At 37.5% G+C, this 20,825-nt stretch overlaps 1 protein-coding gene across 1 annotated transcript in view; it reads left to right on the plus strand.

Annotated features, from left to right (window-relative positions):
- Positions 1 to 20,825, plus strand: part of RTF2 (replication termination factor 2) — a 61,870-nt gene that overhangs the window by 4,354 nt on the left and 36,691 nt on the right. The window contains exons 4-5 of the mRNA XM_060772070.2: positions 708 to 847; positions 3,262 to 3,340. Of these exons, the coding sequence (XP_060628053.1) occupies positions 708 to 847; positions 3,262 to 3,340 (219 nt within the window). The remainder of the gene's footprint in view (positions 1 to 707; positions 848 to 3,261; positions 3,341 to 20,825) is intronic.

The raw sequence follows: 20,825 nt of genomic DNA on the forward strand, positions 1-20,825 counted from the left end.
GTTTATTTTGCTCTCTATGCCCCTGTTCAGAAGATTTCATCTCACTTTCTGTCCCTGTGATAATTGTATTTTGAAAAATTTGGCTTGTTGTGAAAACAAGGATTGGTGATAAAGTTTCACTTGACACCCCTTTTCCCCATGATAACTCTTTCAGGAGTGAGTTCCTCTTCCTAGGGGTAGATTTATCTCACATCCTGTTGTCTCACTGTTGTTCTTAACTATGAGTCATTTGAAAGTTGGGTGTTTGTAACTTGGGGACTGCCTGTACTAGTAAGTTTGTATTGGTTAAAAAAATTATTCATTTTAAATACGATATGTACAGTGTGCACATGTATTCATTCATGTTTTTTTCAAACTATAATCTGGTCCCCCAGCAGTCTTGAGTGACTGTGAACTGGCCCTCCATTTAAAAAGGTTGAGGATCCCTGCTTCAGTTATATGCGTATTACAGTTGCACATACCTCTGAATAGAAAAGCAATTAAAGCTATCATCATCTTTTAATTTTATATACAAAAAAACTTTTAGTCAGAAGAGGGACATTGACAACCCTCGGGGGTGAGAAGGGCGGGGTACAAGTATATGAAATAAATAATAAAATATTTCACAAATGGCTTTATTCATGTGGAATGGGAAGAATTGGATATGCCTTACTTGACTGCTTAAATTTGCTTGATCTTAAATTATTTTTATTTCTGTTTTCTTTCAGAATGTCATAGAACTGAAACTCACTGACAATCCAGCTTGGACTGGTGACAAAGGCAATACAAAAGGGGATAAATACGATGATATCCAGAGTGCATGTTTCATTTGTCCGGTAGTTGGATTGGAAATGAATGGAAGGCATCGGTTAGTATTTACTGAAAATTTAGAATACTATTTTGTAATGTATTTTTAAGTAATTTCCAATTTATAGCAGCCCCAAGGCGAACTTATCTCAGAGTTTTCTTGATAAGATTAGTGTGGAAGGCATTTTCCTTTGCCTTCCTCCGAAGCTGAGAGAATGTGACTTGGCCAAAGTAGTTCAGTGAGTCTCATGGCTGAGCAAGTATTTGATATCTGATCTCTAAAGCCACCACCACACATTCAGATTATTACTCTGAATGTAGTAATCTCACTCTCATCATTAGTTCTTTCTAGTTTACAGTAATACATCAACGATGATGTTCTAGATAATCTGTGTTCAAAAATTAGGGTCTGGGATTGTGTGATTTGATTTTGTATCTCAGTTATTATATTTAACAGTAAAATATTTGGGCTTTGATTCTTGTTTCCTTATACTCTATGGGTTTCACACATGGGACATATACCCTTCTAATTGTTATTATATTACTAGTTTGGGTACTTGCTGTTGCCCAGGTTATTAGAAGAAGTCATTTTTTTAATTTTACAAAATGCATAAGGTTGTAGGTATACTAAAACTCACATCATGCCAGATTAACCCTCTATCATCCATCAGATGTGCTATTAATGGACTAAGTCCTGAATAATGTTCTAATGATACCAAAATCCTTAGCTGGTTTTAGATATTATGTTAACAGCTATATTTGGACAGGAAAAGCTAAAAAATCAACTGAACCCAGATTTATAATCTGATAGAATCCACAATTGCATTCTGATTTGAAATCCCTTACGTCAAAGCTAGGGAAACTTTTTTTTTATTGAGAGCCTATGTGGTATAATGGTTTGAGGGCTGGATACCAGGGATTGAATCTCTGCTTGACCATGGAAACCCATTGGACATGTAATACTTTCTCAACTTCAGAAGAAGGCCAAGGCAAGCACCCTTTGAACAAATGTTGCCAAGAAAATCTCATAGTAAGTGCACCCTAGAGTCAGCATACGCCAGAAATGACTTAAGGTACACAACAAGTGCAACTTATATTCTTCTTTTCTCTCAAAAATAAGACTTAAGGTAGTTCATTGGGTGCTTTAATAACAATCCAGTTAATATTTGTGTTTGTGTAATACATTTATGAATGAAAACATAATTTAAAAATACAAACTAAAATGTATCAGTAATAAAATTAAGTAAATACATCACCAACATGGTGAAAAGTCTTTCTTAGCAACTGCTTCATTATCAAAGGACAACCTGGTTTGGCTTCCTGACAGGAGGACAGCAAAAAGAGAGCCAAATTGAGACTTTTATAAAATGTTCAGATTTTATATGAGTAAGTTGCACATTGATGAAAGACATCCAAACGTGATGCATAGATGACCTTCACAAAACAGTCTTATTTGTTTTGCTTTCCGGTTATGACATGACTTTGCTTAGGATACAATATATTTATTGTTCTGAACCTAAATCTTAGTTTATTTACCAAATTCTACCTGGAAGCTAATAGTGTTCAATATTCATTGTAGTGAAAAATGTCCTTGTTCGGACACAAATTCCACTCAAATATCACAGACATATTTCAGAATCACTTGGAAGCTGATCATATGTTTATGTCCTAAGAATTAGAATTAGTGGAGAATATGAGGAACCTATGAAACCTAAATGAGAAATACATATGTGTTATTACCATTTGAACTTCATGTTTCATTAAGTGGTGAAGACATACCACAAGGGGGCGCTTTAGGATACATAGGTTAAATTGAGCCATTTTAGTTTTCAGGGCAAATAAAGTGTATTTTTAAAACTTTGTTGGTTCACCTTTGCTTAGAAATTAAGGTTTCTAGTTTAAATGTAGCTGTGATTTGTGGCTAATGCTTTCTCTGGTGAAAGTCATGCCTCACTGAATATCAGCTGTCAGAATTTAAGACTTGGCTGAAGACCCTTTTCTTCCGACAGTCCTATCTAGACAGTTTTAAAAGTTGTGAATTTTAACCTGCATTTAATCAGTGGTATTTAACTCTATGTATCTTGGATCTCTTGCTTTCAGGGAGACACATGTTATAAATATATTATTATTGTTGTTGTTGTTATCATTATTATTATTTGATGAAATTTAGTCCCAGCAAAGAATGCCTCAAGTGCTGCCGGAGTCCTATTGAAACAAATTACTGTGTTATTAAGTGTGCTTTAAATTTGTTTTTATTTTTGTGGTTATTTATGTTTATTTGAATTTCATTACTTCCAAGTGCCTTTTTAAAAGTAGAGATAGGATATGCAAATTAATTTTTAAAGGGGCATTGCAGTCACATGTATTCTGAAGCCCAGTGTATATATTCTGATTTAATATGTTATTCTATGTATTTTCCTCAGAGATACGCCCCTTGACCTTAACTTATTAACCATCATTATTTGGTTCTGGTAGGTTTTGCTTTCTGCGCAACTGTGGATGTGTATTCTCTGAACGTGCTCTCAAAGAAATTAAAACAGAAGCTTGTCACAAGGTAAGCTTTGTTCCTTCACTTTCTTCCAGTGTAAGTTTGTTTTGCATTCCATAGTTACATAAGCTTGAGTTGATTATATGTGTGTAATTAAGAGCTAGAATGCAACCATGAATAAGGGACAAACAGCATTGAGATTGCCATTGTTTTAATCTTGCAGTATATGCATCTGGGTATTAATATAAATGACATATCTTGTGGCAATCCATTGAGAGTTTTGTTATCTGTGTTAAGATGATTTCTGTTATCTTTTGTTTTGTGGGGAAGGCTTGGCCCTTGAGCTTCATGCAATCCTTGAGGCTTCATAAGGTGGCCCTTGGGATCCCACAGAAGACACCTCCATCTGCCAGCCCCATTCCTTTTTTAAATCTGAGGACGAATTGGGCATTGTTTTTGCACATAAAACATTTGTCTTCCTCTGGCCTTGTAAAGCTGCCAGACCTCCCTAAAACATTGATACAGAGGGGGAAATGGGCGAACATTGGCCAAATGATTGCTAGAAGTGACATACAGGGTTAGTCAAAATGCGTAGGCCAATAAGCCATTCAATTGAATGGCTTATTGGCCTATGCATTTTGACTAACCCTGTATATTGGAGAAACCTGCTGATGTAGCCTGTCAGATGGGCAGTGAGAAGTAAAATGACCCCCCTTGCACTATTGCCCACCCCTGTACTAAACAGAAAGTGCGTTGTCTCTGCATTTCCAGAAGTGCAAATATGTCTTTCCCCTTGCTTTTAGAACTTCAGTTAAATAGTTGTCTCTTTTACAACCACTGTTTATGAATGTCCTCCCTTCTCTTCATTATGAAGGGCCCAGATTTTTTCTAAAGCCAGGAACTGGAGTTTTTGTTGTTTCCTATGCTGCAGTTGTTGCTTAGATCACACAACCTCAATCTTACCCTTCTCCTGCACACACTCACATACCCATAGGTCTGATTTCACTGCAGTTTTTTCCCCTCTGTTTCAGATAAATTCATTTAGGCACTTGTCACTTCACTCTTTCCTTTCAGTGATCCCAGCAGACACAGTAACTGCACATTGACAGTAAACTTGAACAGTGACGATTCCTTGATAACTATTAAGTCCTGCAAAAATATCCAGATAAATTGTTATCCCGTGATTTCCAAATGACACTGACCATATCAACCCACAGTTTGAGACAGTTGTGACGTGTATTATGTTACAAGACATACCAATTCCCTGCAGTGCTGTCATACTGTGGTTTAACAAAATATTGTGGTTTTCTGAATATACTACCACTGTAATAATGTCATTGTTCAGACAAATTAAGCTGTTTTGTGGTTTTGAGTAGAATCAGAATAAGCTGAAAACAGATACAATTCTAGGATAGTGTTCAATTAGTGGTTAATGTAAATAAATATCACACAAATGCTATTGGTTAAAGGATACAATATGCTTCATAAACATGCCTGCTGCTTCAAGCCTGGCTCCCCAAATGTGATCTGTTGAGTAAATAATTCTTGCCTACTTGAGGTCTTGTTTCTCTCTGTGTTGTAGCACTTCTTTTAAGATCTGTGGATCAGTTGATAGCTTTGGGAAAGGTCCATTAATTAGTTGAAGCACATGCTTTGAATGGTCATGGTCCTGAGGCTTTCCAGTTACAGGGATGGCTGGAAAGAACTCCTCCTCAGAGAGATGCTGCCAACTGGAGCAAACAGATACATCACCACAGTGAGATTAGAGAGCAAGTCTGGTCCAGTGGCTTGAGTGCTGAGCTATGACTGGAGACCTGGGTCGAAATCCCTGCTCAGCCATGGAAATCCACTGGGTAATCTTGGGCAAATCGCTCTCTCTTAGTCTCAGAGGAAGGCAAAGTCAGACCCCGTCTGAGGAAATACTGGCAAGAATCACTGTGATAGCGTCACTTTAAGATTAACATAAGTTGGAAATGACTTGAACATCCAAAACCAGTGTGGTTAATTGGTACCAAACAGTTTTATGTAAGAATATATTGATCGACATGTTTAGAATATTAAAGAAATATTCTAAATATTCTTACTGGTGAGTCTTACTTTTCTGAGTCTTGTAGATCTCTAAGGGTTCTATCACTCAGAAAAATGTTGCAGGTTCATTCTAATGAAGTGATTTTCCAAATGGTTGTTGGTTCCACAACTTATAAAATGGCCACAGTTTTGGAAGTTAGTTGTCTTTCTTGTTACGATATGTTGTGAAAGAACATGCGCTTCTCTAAAGCAAATGCTTGGAGAAGAGCAACTTTTCTCTCTTGCTTAAACCCTGGTTGTTGCAGAAAGATGCCTTGGTCTCCATATGTGAGAATTACTATGGTAAGGCAACTGTATATGTGTTCATATACAATTGGCCCTCCACATTTGCAGGTCTGGTTATTTTGGATTTGGTTAAAATGTTCTTTGGGGCATCTTTAGGTCCTCCAGCAGAACTCTGTGGTCAATCTCCAGCAGAAGTTGACCACAAAATAGCCCTGGATGACCTAGAGATTCTCTCAGATTGAAAGGAACGATTTTTTTAAATTTTTGTACTTTTTTATACTTTGCAAAGTAATTGGCAATGTTCTTTACTTATGCACATGGATATGAAATCTCTCAATGCAAAATGCTGTCCTTGTTGGGGGTTTTCTTTGGGGGGGGGGCACAGTAAATACGTAGCATTGATCTCGTGGTGTTCCTTGGTTTGCATTACTGAACTATCAATACAGTTTGATTGATTCCAGTGAAAGAGTGTGTATTTTATACAGATGTGTGTTGTCTTTAAAGGCCTTTTGTTGCAATATGATTTTATGAAGTAAGTGACAATGTTTTATACTTATGTACATGAATATGAAATCTGTCAATGAACAATGCTGTCCTTGTTGGGGTTTGGTTTGGTTTTGAGGGAGGGGGGCACAATAAATACGGATCTTTGGTCTAGTGTTGTTCCTTGGTTTGTTTGATTGGTTAAAGCTTAGGCTTTGGATATTGTGTTGATTTTCTTTAGAGCTGGTTGATCTTGTCATGCTGGTTCACTTCCTTATTACTTGGCAGCCAAAGAGCATTAAAATAAGCACAGAGTTGCTTACAGTGGTGTTTTGGGTTACTTTCTAGGTGAAATTTGAGCAGCAAACACTGTTGAAAACTGAAGATATCTTACATATTTTTTTATCATATTTCTCAACCCCGAAGGGGACACAAATTGGCTTACACATAGGGAACTATTCAATGCCTCAAGAACAGACAATTAAAATAAACATTTAAATTAAGATTAAAATCAGTACAGATTAAAACAAATTAAAACATTACAACCATTATTAAAACCATGCCATCCATAATCGTAATCCTGGCCACTCCAGTAGTCATTGTCAGGTATTCGGACAACGTAGCTAATCCAGCGAAGTTGATGTCAAAGGATCATCGCTTCAGTGCTGGTGGTCTTTGCTTCTTCCAGCACACTGACATTTGTCCACCTGACTTCCCAAAGGATTTGCAGGATACTTTAGAGGCAACCCTGATGGAATTGTTCCAGAAGTTGAGTGTGACGTCTGTAGATCGGTCCATCTTTCACAGGCATATAACAGAGTTGGGAGGACAATAGCTTTATAAACAAGCATCTTGGTATCCCTGTGAATGTTCCAATCTTCAAACACTCTCTGTTTGCATAATACAGCTGGAGGTGAACGCAAATATCACTAGTTGTAATGCACCTGTTTGTGGAGATTATCTTACATCCTGTGGAAATCTAACTTTCTTTTGCAAATTCTGACAGAAGTTCTCTGCTTTGTATGGAAACATCCTTCTTTTTAATGACAAGATTATACTGCTGTTGGATTTAATCCAGATCTTTGTCTGGATATCAACTTCTGTCTTTTCAATCCAACTGCATAGTTTTGAACTTTTAGTAGATTGAGCTTTTCTTTGAAAGAAAAGAGGAAGTCCTTTGAAAACCCCTGCCATCTGAGGGCAGGCAGTTAACTAATGGAGAAAATGACTTTGTGCTCCAAATATGAAACTCTCTCTTTAGAAATGTTTGTCTAGTGCCAGGAACAAGGCAAAGTCCATCTTTTATCTCAGGCCATTAATGGCACTTAACTCTGTAGCCCCCTTTTAGCAGAGTGTTTTTAATTGACTGTATTTTAAAATTGCTGTATTTTAAATTGTTTTATTGTAATGGTTTTTATCATGTATTTTATGGTTTGTAGGATATGGCAGTTAATGCATTTGAATTTTTCCTCTGCCTGTCTGCCTTCTAGACAAAAATCCCATGTCTAAAAGTGCCTCTGAACAAGGCATGGGCAAACTTCAGCCCTTCAAGTGTTTTGGACCCAATTCCCACAATTCGTAACAGCTAGTAAGCTGGCTGGGATTTCTGGAAGTTAAAGTCCAGAACACGTGACGGGCTGAAATTTGCCCATCTGAACCAATGTGGAATTAAGGAGGCATACAGCAAATGAGAATTACTTGCAATTCAGACAGATGTTCCAGATATAGTTGAACTGCAATTCCTATCAACCTTAGCCAGCATAGTCAGTGGTGGGGGTGATGAGTTGTAGTCCCAACAATATCCGGAGAATCTTACTATTTGTTTATTGAATCCCTTCAGCACTGATAAATATACACATGTGATTGCTATTTTCAATTAATTACAACATTTAAACCCTGGTTTGAATATTTTTTTAAAGTACAAAATTCAACCCTCGATTTTGCCTTTTTACATTGGAACACCGATTTTCTTCACCGTTATATATAATGGGACTTGAGCATCTACAAGCGGTCCTGAATAAAACCCTAGCGGGTACCAAATGAGTTCAAGATACATGATGTTGAGAGATTGTTTTTTTCTTCCTTCATACTTCTAAAGTGGGGTGAGTCATTTAGAACCCACTAAATGTTTTAGATTGCAACTTTCAGAAGTCTCTCTTAGCATGGATAGCATCAAGGCACTATGTGAATTATTTAAAATATCTGGAAGTCCATACATTAATCATCCTCTTCCACAGCTGGGTTGAGTGAAATTGGAATAGCAGTTGAACTTTCCCCTCGCTGTGCACCTAAAAACATGACAAATCCTCACATTGTTCAGCAGTTGGACCATGTAGATAATACTCTCAAAAACAATACATTGTGCAGAATACTTTTGGCCATTTGCTACCAGTTGATGCCCTTTTGTTCGAGTACCCAGATGTCAGCACTTTTACAATTGAGGTGCCCATTGTCAAGTGAAACATCATTTACATTTGTATTCAGCTTATTTCCAGCATTCAATTGATGACAGTTGCTGCAATGTTTCCCAGGGTACTGCTTGTTAAGCTGGCATCTCCTTCCCATATTGCATATAAGGGAAGGAGATGGTATGGTGATTTTGTTTATTCGTTCAGTCATTTCCAACTCTTTGTGACCTCATGGACCAGCCCATGCCAGAGCTCCCTGTCAGCCGTTGCCACCCCCAGCTTCTTCAAGGACAAGCCAGTCACTTCAAGGGCAAAAAGGGCATCCACCTTGCCCTTGGTCGGCCCCTCTTCCTTTTTCCTTACATTTTCCCCAGAATCATTATCTTCTCCAAGCTTTCCTGTCTTCCCATTATGTGGCCAAAGTATTTATCTTTGCCTCTGATATACTAATGATTGTACCATGATCTATTTTCACTATTTAACTTGAATTCCTATATTACATCATTATTCATATGTGTAAGTTAAATTGAAATGATCATGATCCTGTTTAATTGCTCTGTTTCCATGATATCTCCTGTGCATTTATGTTTCTATCCACCTTATTGAACTATTTACCTTTTAATAAATTCGTATGTTGGCGTCCCCCGTCCCCCTCCCCTCCAAAATTGGGTTGCTGTTGCTTGGTGCTTGTTTATTACTGTTATGCTGTTTTGTGTCATCTTAATTTGTAACTTGCTGTTGTTTTGCTTTTAATTGTATGTTGCCTGGGCTTGGCCCCATGTAAGCCACCCCAAGTCCCCTTGGGGAGATGGAGGCAGGGTAGAAAAATAAAGTTCTTCTTCTTCTATGGTGATAAGACTGAGGAAATAAAGATTTACCTATTTTCCAGTTTTTTCTTTCTGTATCTTCTAAGAGCAAACAAAGCAAAACAACAAGTTCTGATAAAGTAAGAATGATAAAGCTCTTTGTATGCTGAAAAACACCAAGGTCATTATCTGCTCAGCTTTTGTGATGACTTCTAGGTCATTCACTTTGTTAAAATATATGCCTTCCTAAGATGCCAATTTCTTGAAATGTTTTGTGACTCAGATCTTCCAAGTGTGCACATGGATCCCTCCCTACAATGTTGGACAGATAAGCCATGAGGCTTGAATGGAAACCAGTTTCACTTCACATAAGCCAGCGACACTCAACTGGTTTTGAAGCTCTGAGCGTTCACAAAGCAAAGCTGTTATAAAAAAATTACAGCTTTTTCATGCTTAAAACAGTTTGTAAGAAATAATGAATCATAATGCAAAGCAAAGATTTCTGTTATAAATTCTTTATTCTGCTTCAGGACTGCCTGCATTTGCTCAATGCCTCTTAAACCTTTTAAAATCAAGACTGAAATGCAGATTGAGACAACTATCTCAATCACCTGTTCTTTTTTCTTCTTCTAATGCCATCAGATGCCCAGATATTGTGCTTTGGTTTTTCCCCTCTTTAATTCTAAATCCTCAGCACACCTTTGACAAATGTGGGAAATTGTTTGGTAAAGTTCTTCCAGACATCCCTTGCATCAAAGAAATGTACAGGAAACACAATAGTTTTCAATTGTGAAACTTCCTAGTAATGCCTAAAAAAATATTTAGTGTATGGTGTCAGCTGTTTATAACACTTCCAGGTACTGTTGACTGAAAGACGGTGTAAACATGTTTTAAATAAATGATGTTCTTGCAAATTGTGGCTCATCAAATTTGTAAAATAAAATGTCAGTATGTGTATACATGACATAAAGCTACAGTGCTCTTGTAGAGGGAAAACATCATTGTTACAGCTGCTCAAAAGTTCCCATAACAAAGTTCACGTAAACGTAGAGGGAAGGTTTGGGGCCACAATTATGGATTTTAATATGACCTTTTCATATTAAGGGTCATTCTGGGGAAGAGGGGGGGGGATTCCATTGCCACTTCAGGGGATCATCTGGTCCTAGCCACCACGGACATTTTTCCTGCTAAGGCATTCTAAAAGGTCAAAAGAGACACCATTGTAGAGAGAATTGTGAGAGTTTGTCCTTCATTTTGGTTCTTGGAGATGGACTAAGCTCTTTATTTATTTATTTGGAACATTTCAAGGCAGTTTGCAACCACAGTTAAAATATAACAACATAAAATAACCCATTAAAGTAATCCCAAGTTTTCCCTTTTGCTACTCCACACAGAGAAGGGGGTGGTTCCTTTTTTGATCAGAGTTGAGCTACAGAATTCACATTGACCCATGCATATGTGGGTTTCTTTTTGAGCAAAATTTCTAGACGGCTGCATTAGTATATGGGGGGGGGGGGATCTTCAGTTGGCTGTCGGCAGCACACCATCTAAATTGGGTGGCTTTTCAAATCCCGGGTCTTCTAAGACTGAGGTGTCAGGGTTATGCCTGCTAATGCAGGTGGTTACAACAGAGTTGTGCTGCTCTGTGAGGTCAGAGGGCTCCAGAGCACATTTGAGCCATGTTTCATTTGTTGTGTACCATTCTTTGTGTTGATTTTCTTGGCAATCAATCCTAACTGGTACGGGGAAGTTTTGTACATAGTAACATCTCATATTGTATTTCTGGCCGTTACATATGTGAGTTTTTGTGATAGCTCTATAATCAGGGAAGCATTACATTTGTTTGCCATTCACAAATAGACTTAAGTCACTGCTTTGTTGAAAGCAGACAGTTGGGTGAATGGGTCTCCCAAGCTGCTCCTGCCTGTCTCTTGCTGTATGTGGCATAGAAATAAATTGCCACTTGAAGAGTCTTGTAGTATCTTGAAAGTGGGAGAAGGGTGGGGTAGAAATGAAGGAAATAATAATAAAGTTGGCCTCAAATTGCTTAACCTAAATACATGTAAAATATGGTGTTTGTAATTGTCCAGATTTAATTAGTTGAAGACTGAAATTGGTCTGTAGTTGCTTACTGTATTTCAGTTTCTTCACTGCCTTCTATTGGCATTAGAGTAATTGTGGCATTTTCCCTGTTTGCAGCAGTATGTCTGCAGTAAACACTACAATAAAGCTTAAGTTGGGAAAGAATGAGACTTCAAGATGGCTGCTCCTTCTGTAGCTTTGTGTGTCTGCCTATAACAGGCAAAATATATGGCAACTGCTTTCAGAATTGGGTTGTTGTAGATTTTTTCAGGCTACATGGCCATGTTCTAGAGGCATCCTCTCCTGACGTTTCGCCTGCATCTATGGCAAGCATTCTCAGAGGTTGTGAGGTCTGTTGGAACTAGGAAAGTTGGGTTTATATATCTGTGGAATGACCAGGGTGGGACAAAGAACTCTTGTCTGTTGGAGCTAGGTGTGAATGTTTTAACTGACCACCTTGATTAGCATTTGATGGCCTGGCAGTTTTTTTGGTGTGGCCTGTTAGTGCTTGAGGGAATCTTTCGTTGAGAAGTGATTAGCTGTCCCTGATTGTTTCTGAGTCCTTGACTACAGACTACATCAAGGGCTCAGAAACAATCAGGGACAGGTAACATACCTCACAACCTCTGAGGATGCTTGCCATAGATGCAGGTGAAATGTCAGGAGAGAATACCTCTAGAACATGGCCATATAGCCCAAAAAAACCTACAACAACCCAGTGATTCCAGCCATGAAAGCCTTCGACAATACATTGCTCCCAGAATGCCTTACTGAGCAGGCATGAACAGTAAAATAGAAAAGAGGAAATCTGATCATTTTGCCTCACTGGTTCTCCTGGCATATTAAAAGAAGCACTGATCTATACATCTGGCCACCAAAATGGAAATTGTAAGAAATGTGGGAGCTGATGAAGGAAAAATCATCTCAGATACATTTTGGAATATGCTTTCAATGGGTCTCAACTTTTTTGTCTTTTTTTCCCCTATGCAAGACTCCTCTTTTTATATATACACACTTTTAGTTTTGGATAGAGGTTTTCTTGAAACATGTTGATTTGCTCTTCTTTTCTGTGATGCAAACCAAACCTTTTTCTGGGTTGTTGTAGGTTTTTGGGGGTATATGGCCATGTTCTAGAGGCATTCTCTCCTGATGTTTCGCCTGCATCTATGGCAAGCATACTCAGAGGTAGTGAGGATGCTTGCCATAGATGCAGGTGAAACGTCAGGAGAGAATGCCTCTGGAACATGGCCATATAGCCCGAAAAAACCTACAACAGCCCAGTGATTCCGGCCTTCGACAAAACCTTTTCTTTCCGTGTTAATTCTGCTGTAGTACCATATTTTCTGATAAAGAAGTAATGCTCAAGACCACCTGTTTTTATGTATAGCTGTACTCATATTCTTTTCTGTTTTTTCTGCTCTGTTGTTAGATTTTCCTCCAAAGTATATTTGGTGACATGTTCTTACAAAGCACAACAAAAGGGTGAAAGGGGAATTGGTTGCTATGTTTCTGGTAGTTAACAGTTTGTTTTTATTTAAAGCCTCAATTAACTCTATTCCCTAAGTGCATCTTCCTCATTTCTGTGTATAATAAAAAGTAAATTTAAACAATGTGAATAGAAACAAGAGATTTTATATTTCTTCAATATGTCACATTTACACATGGCATCAATAAAAAGGGAATTACTGCATCCCTCAGGAACTTCATTCTAGTTAAGGAAAGGATTTTATATGCTGACATCCAAGCATGCACATCGTTGATGTGTTTATAAACTCCACTGCTAGATACAATTACCGAGTACAATAGATAATAGTTATGTGCTCTTGTTTTATTCATCTCCTCCTTTATACACTTTATCAGGCTTTTGACTAAAGCTTATTGTTAGGATCACTCAGCACCCCATCTTCCTTCCCTGACAACTCTATTAGGCCGTTTGACCCAGTTTGTGTCTTTGCATGCTTCACAGCTCACTGTATTTTCACTAGATGCTCCAAATCAACAATGCTGGCTCAGGGATGCTAACCGTATTGGTTTTCCCCAACTTCAAAGATAGAGATGAAGTGTTAAACACAATGTGGTTTGCAATTCTTTACATTGTAAGCCCATATTCTAAAAGTTAACCACAACATTTGGTCAAGCCATTAGAAGCAGTCTTTGGCGTATAGCCCAGGGGATTTCAGAGTGTTTTCCAACTCGGATTTTGAGAAGCGAAGGTAACGGCGCTCCGTGCAGTCATGCCGGCCACATGACCTTGGACAACGCTGGCTCTTCGGCTTAGAAATGGAGATGAGCACCACACCCCAGAGGCAGACATGACTGGACTTAATGTCAGGGGACTACCTTTACCTTTTTCTAAGAAGTACTCTATCTGTCACGTATGGCAAACTCTGCCCCTCCAGGTGTTTTGGACTTCAACTCCCACAATTCCTAACAACCTACTGGCTGTTAGGAATTATGAAAGTTGAAGTCCAAACAGAAGGGCCGAAGTTTTCCCGTGCCTTCTATATACACTCATGTATAAGTCAAACTTCTGTACAATAACTCGAGGGCAGGATTTGTGGCCAAAATTATATATTTGTAGATGACCTGTAGTCAGGGGTCATTCTGTAGAGAGGGGAATGTACCAGTGCTGTCCAAGAAGGTCAGCTGCTGTTTGTCACTGCCACCTAGGCATTAAAAAAGGCCAGAAGCAGTGCTGTGGCAGAGGGGTTGCTGTGGCAGAGGGGTCAGTGCTTCTTTTGGGTTCTTGAAGGATTGACTAAGTTCTAGTCTTTTGCCTTCTACTCAGAGATTGTGCCCCTTTTAAATAAGAGTTTAGTTACAGCATTTACATTGATCTGTGAATGAATACACTCATATTTGGGGTAAAATTTTTAACTCAAATTTCTAGACTTATACATGAATATATATGGTACTTCTCAGTTAGAAGTGGGTTTTTTTCTTTAAAAGATAGCTCACTCACAGTTGTCAATCATCTTTTTATCTGTTTTTTCCCTTCAGAACTAATGCTTCTATTCATATGCAGATTCAATGCCAAAATGCAGATTTAATCAATGGAATAATTCATTAAATAATATTGGCAGGATGAATGGATTAAGAAATCTTCAATTAGTTTATCTGTGCTGTGCTTCAAAAGTAGCCTTGGTAGATCAGACCAAAATACATTTGTAGCTAGATGATGAAATCACTTAGCTCTGGCTACTCAACTTTTGCTCTAGCTATGTATTCTAAACAATCTTGTCTGAGTGTCCAGAAAGCAATTAGCGCCTATCATTAGTAGGCCTTATTGAAGATGTGCCTGTTCCTCACATTTTTTGAGTTCTTGTTTCATTCCAAGTTATTTATGAACTGCTCCAGTTATTTATGAAACAGGGCAGAGGCGGTATCAAATCCCAAAACAATAATCAAGAAACCTCAGGTGCAGTACAACTAAGAAGTGATGACATGTCAGAAATTTCAGACACAGTGAGGGTGACATGTCACCTCTAATTGTACACGAGCAAGTTCAGTCTATGAGGGCAGTAAACGTGTAGTCCTTGTTATAAACAAAGTCATGAAAAGTGCATTGTGACATGTACCCTGAAATAGATGCAACCAAGATAGATGTGTACATATAATACAAAATTCGTATCTCAAAATCTGTAATTTTTTCCTGTGTGTGTACGTATATGAGTGAGGACTCCAGAATAGATATGGCTCTCAATAAACTCGAGAATATATAGTATTTTAAGGGGTGGGGAAATCACCTTAGTTACCCTTTATTTATTAGGCTAAGGTTACCTACCCATCCCCCTCTTGTTGTGGATGTATTGCATTATATTAAGGACAGGAAAGGGGATCATTGACAGAATTTGCAGATGTATTCACTCATTTTGTAAGTGCACTCAACATTCCTACATAAAACTTTCTAAAGTGCGGTTCAGTGTCTAGGAACATTAAAAAGTATCTTTATGCAAACAATATCATTGTCAACCAGACCTTGCTAGACCATCCCTTTGCCATTTGATTGCATACATGTTACTTGAAAGTAGGTTTCACTCTGTTTTTTAGAAGTTATTCTAAAGATAGTGGTATAGAGCTAGGAGGCAGGCAATCTTTTTATTCTAGAAAGGGTGATATATATCACAACAAAGCTTTATGAAGGTTTTTGAAGAGTGTCCCGGAATACATTTCTATGGTGTGCCCTTTCCAGCTCTGTTACACTTTTGTTTGTGCTGTGAGTTACTATATGATTTGTGCTGTTCTACTATAGTTCTACTCTAGGGCGATCTTGACAGAGGAAGACTGAAGGAAAGTAAGAAGATTGAAAGGAGATAAAAATAGGACAGGCATGATATGTTGCCGTTATTTTCCACTACATTTTCAAAAGGATCTCAGAAACATTCCTTCCCACTTCTGTGGTCTCCTGTTTCATATGTCTTGCAGATCTCTTAAAATATGAAAAAAAATTGCATAGAGCTGTTTTTGGTTGTGAAATGTTAATACAGCATGCCTTGATAAAGCCCTCCAGTATTCTGACCCTTCAACATTAACATATTTTACTTCTTGGTACGAAATGGCTGAAGGTTGCTCTGTGAAATAGGCGGCTCATTGTTTAGATTACAGGACCCACTCCCTGGCTCCTTTGAAGAGTCCTTAAGACATAACTTGTACTAAGCCTGTTTTACCAGAAATACCTATTGCAATTTTTTGTTTTCTCTACTACCTTTAGGCAACATGTGGGATTATGCTAGATCACATACTTGCTGTGGACCAGCAACATTTTTACTCCAATTAAGCCATCAGGAAACATTTTGCTTCAGCAACAATAAATATAGTTTCAACTTAAGGTGACCCCATTAATTTCATAGAGTTTAAGTAATTTCATAGAATTTAAGTAATCCCCTTTTAAAAACGTTTAGAGATTTGGAGAAAATAAAACATAAATTCGATGCTAGGGATTGGGATCTAAAGGTGATAAACATGGAAAGAATTAAAGATCAATTAGTAGGAAAGGACATCGCTTCATATGAGTGTTTACAACTGAGAAAATGATCAGCTGATATAATAAAGAAGTATAATGGGGTAGAGAATATATGAAATTTGAGAGGATAATAACCCAAAGAGAAAATAAAAAAGAAAATGAAACAATAAAAGGAACAATAAGTGATAATCATAAATTATTACTAGAAGACTATCAGACACACGAGAATTATGGGAACTAGATTTGGGGAAAATCTTGAATATTTGAGAATAGAAAAAATATGGAATATGTGCATTTAAAAATGTCTACAAGAATTAAAGAAAATTATTATAAAATGATATGGAAGTGGTATTTAACTCCAGTTAGATTAAATCAGATAGATGAGAAATACTCAAACCAATGTTGGAGAGGTTGCCCGGAAGCAGGTTCAAACATTCATATATGGTGGTTTTATAAAGTTATACAAAAAATTTGGGAGACAGTATTTAAAGAAATAAGAGCAATAATAAAAATAGAGTTATAGAGTACACCAGAAATAGCATTGTTCTGAATATATGATAAGATGATACCCTCACAAGAAGAGAAATAATAGGCCTCTAGTTTACTAATAGCTGCGAGACTGATAGTTGCAGAGAATCGGAAAGATAGAAGAAAAATCCAATTAGAAGAATGGTATAGAGAAATTTGGAATATAGTGATTAATGATAAACTTGTGACTTTAAACTTATAAAGGAATATGGAAGCAAACAGATTTTTGGAACATATGGGGTAAATTTACTGAGTTTATATTCATTGAAGGAAAGGGGAGCAAACCTGCAAAAAAATGAAATTTTGGAATTAAAGGATAAGATGAGTTGATACAAGTGGAGGTGGCACAAGAAAAGGGTAAGGGATTGGGGGGGGGGATAAAACAAAATATACTTAAGTAGATAGAAGGTTGTAACAGAATTATAAACATAATACGTTTTAAGTGGGGAAAGTTCTAAACTAGATGGGAAGCATCTTATATCATGTTTATTGTTATTTTAGATTAGCAACTATGTAAAATGTTAACATTCTTAATTATTTTACATATAAGCTGTATTAAGACATCAACCGTTTCTCTTTTCTTTTTTAAAAATACAGTGTCCTATCTCGACTTCAATACTGTTTTCAAAATGGTTAATTGTATTTGCTGTTAGGGGAAAAAAAGATGAAAGCTGTGACTGCATCTCCATTGACATAATCTGTTAAATCAAGAATCCTGGCATGATAAACGGCAGTGTAATGAGCTGGGGGGAAATGGAATTGGGAATAATCTCAAAATGTATGTTCTTGAAAATAACTGAAACATGAATGAGACAGGTTTGAATCAATAGGAGGAAGAAAGGCTTCAGTAGTGAGAACATGTGTCCTATCTAATCTTATTTGCTTTGCCCAGAAATGGTACTGGTTGCTAGGTATTCTGAAGGGGATAGTGATTCATTTTCAGGATCATCTTTCATATGTCTCCCACTCACACATATGGTCATACTCCCAGGTTGCTTATCCCATTTTTCTTCATTAATAAAAATAATCTACACTAATTAGATCTCTGTGTTTATGCTTTCAAAGAAAGAGACCATAGTCTTCAAGTTCTTTTCTGGAGGTAATTTGTAGGTGCCTTCTAACATTACATTAGCAAGAGGGGGGGAAACTGCACTGCAACAATTGACCATGGCCACTTTTGTGCTCCTTCAAGTCATTTTCAACTTATGGCAGTTTTAAAGTGAATCTAACACAGTGTTTTCAAAGCCTGTGGGCTTTCATGACAGAGCAGAGATTTGAACCCTGATCATGGTAAATATGCAAACCACAATCACCATGCTGTGTGGAATTAATACCAGCATGAGCCATTTCTTGTTATTTGGTGGGAGGGCCATAATTTCTGTTTGCATATGGCAAGTCATACTCTCTCAGCCGCAGAGGAGGGCAAAGGCAAAGCCCTTGGAATACACCTTGTTAAGAAAACCTTAAGGTCACGAACAACATTTGTAAATCCTTTCTTATTTTCAGCCCAGATGAATGCTTTCCTAGTCTGCTGATAATTGTTTCAGCAGTTCCTCTTGGTATTTTCTTCTAAATCCTTGACCTTGAAACTATGGTGAGTCCTACAGTGGCTTCACCTAAGAAAACCAGAGTTATATTGAAAAACCATGTTGATGAGAGAACTACCACTAATACTATACCATGGATTACTGTAAAAATTAATTTGAAATTACTGTTACATAACAGAATAATACCCACCTGCCATAACAGATTCCAGCCAGTTTCTGTAGCTTCAACCCAGTGAACGCACAGTACTTTGCCTTGAGGAAAACACGTACTTTCCTATTTAAGAACTTTCCTGATTCAGTATTGTATAAAGAATATTTGTCAGTTGGAGAGTTCTTTCTGAGATACTGGAGAAGGTTGAATAAAGGGATTTGTTTCCTAAATAAATACTGAATAGAATACCAGAGTTGAGGCAAGAGGTTATTTAAAATTAGCTCTGTTTCTGTGGGAAAATGTTTAATGACTTGTTCTGACGGCCCTGGTGGCCTCCTGGTTAAGCCGTACTACAGCACAGCAGCATACTTTTCTCACTGTAGTGGGAATCTTCAATCCTTCTGCTTCTTGGTACCTCTGGTACGGTTATATCAACCCTGTGGTTAACACTAAGACATCTTTGGAAATGAACTTGGGTGAATGGAATGTAGTGTCAATTGATACTGTGTCTACTTTTCTGTGGCTCAGATTTTTCCACCCCTAGAAGTGGAACAAGCCTCACTACTGTGTAGAGCATTGAAGCTATTAATGATTAATAAATGTTTCAGTATTTGTCAAGAAACAGAATTTGTCCAACTGCAAAGTTTTTAGGAGACACTAGAATTTTCAGTATAATTGCATTTTTACACTACTACATTGATGTCAATGTAAAAATGGATGAAAGTGCTTTCACTTTGTAATGTACTTGGTTTCTAGAACATTTTGAGATGCACTGCTTTAGTTAATAGCAGATCCACGCCATTGAGATGGATCCCCATGGAGGTTGTTTCAATGAAACAAGTGGGAATATGGTTCCAGTTTTATTCTACAGTTTTCACAGAGTAATTGGCCTAATTGCAAGCTAAGGGCTAGAGTTCAAGGAATTGGTTCTTCAGAGAAAGCATACAGTTCATAAAGTGCTTCCTTTCAGTGGTCTGCTTCTACTTGACTCTTTTGAAGATAGTGTTCAGAGTTTCCTGTTCAGTGCTCAAAAACAAGATGTTTATCCGCTTCATAGTCTCTCTTGGCCTTTTGTGCTGTAGTGATTGTGTACTGCATTGTAAGAAATGATTTGATTGCCAGATTCTCTTATGTTTGGCCATCATTTTAGGTATATATGCATGTACATACAAAAGGTTGATAGTTCAACTTTCAGTCATTCTCTCTGAACTTCCTCTATCAGGACACTGAAGCTCAAAGAGAGTAATTCCTGTTGATTTTACCACACCCAGGTTAGTTTGTCTTGCGTTTTCTGAGCCATTTCTGTTGTAGACTATATTTTCAGTGTTGTGCCCAGACATGCGATCTCCTGTGTAGAATAATACGTACATCAAGTAATCTGGATTCAGCTTGCATTTTGCACCTATTGAGACTGCTGATCAGAGTCACGGATTGGCCGGTGTTGGGGGGCAGAGGGAGAAGAGAGGCATTGGGAGAAGTAGTCATTTCTGAAATAGCTTAGAAGTCAGTATATATAACATTTTCCCCGAACTACCTCCAATTAGCCATGTAAATTAAAAAACAGCCAACGTTTTCAAAAAAAAATGTTCCTAAAAAGTATGAATGCATTCTGGTTTCCATATTCACAAAAAGTAAAGGATCTGTGTGCTCAGCATAAGTCAGCCAGCAGACTGAGGGTTCGCTAACAGAAAATGTTTAATTCTCCCAGATGTTTAATTCATCTTCAAACTTTCTATTCAGCCACTTCATAGTACTGGATATGCTAGCTAATAATAGGAAATGTTTTTGTTTTTATAAGATTTTATTCTCCCAGTAAGCCTTCTTATAAATATTTAATGGGAAATCAATAGTTTTGATGTATTGCCCTACATCTGTGCTTCAGTTAATTATATATAGTTTTATTCCAGTATTTTAATAGTTTCCCCTTCATCTTGAATCATGACATATGCCATACTACATTTTATGTGTAACTAAATTTACTTGGAGAGCTGAGTCTGTCATCCAATTAAGGAAATCTTTGATAATCTGTATGCATTTCACTTGATTTAATCAGTTAGAATGATCTAGAAAAATATGCATGTGGAAATCAGTGTGATATGTGCAGCAGGCCCTACACTTTGTAGATATTAGGGGGGCAGGGCCTCTTTGAAAATGGAGAAACACTGAATTTTTAAAAAGCTAATTTTGTTTACCTCAAAGAACCCTTTCTAAGGATCTCTAGGAACTCCAGAATAACTGTATGGTCAGCCTCCATCAGACATTGACCATAG

The sequence above is a fragment of the Anolis sagrei genome, chromosome 4, assembly GCF_037176765.1.
Source record: "Anolis sagrei isolate rAnoSag1 chromosome 4, rAnoSag1.mat, whole genome shotgun sequence".
Lineage (NCBI taxonomy): Eukaryota > Metazoa > Chordata > Lepidosauria > Squamata > Dactyloidae > Anolis > Anolis sagrei.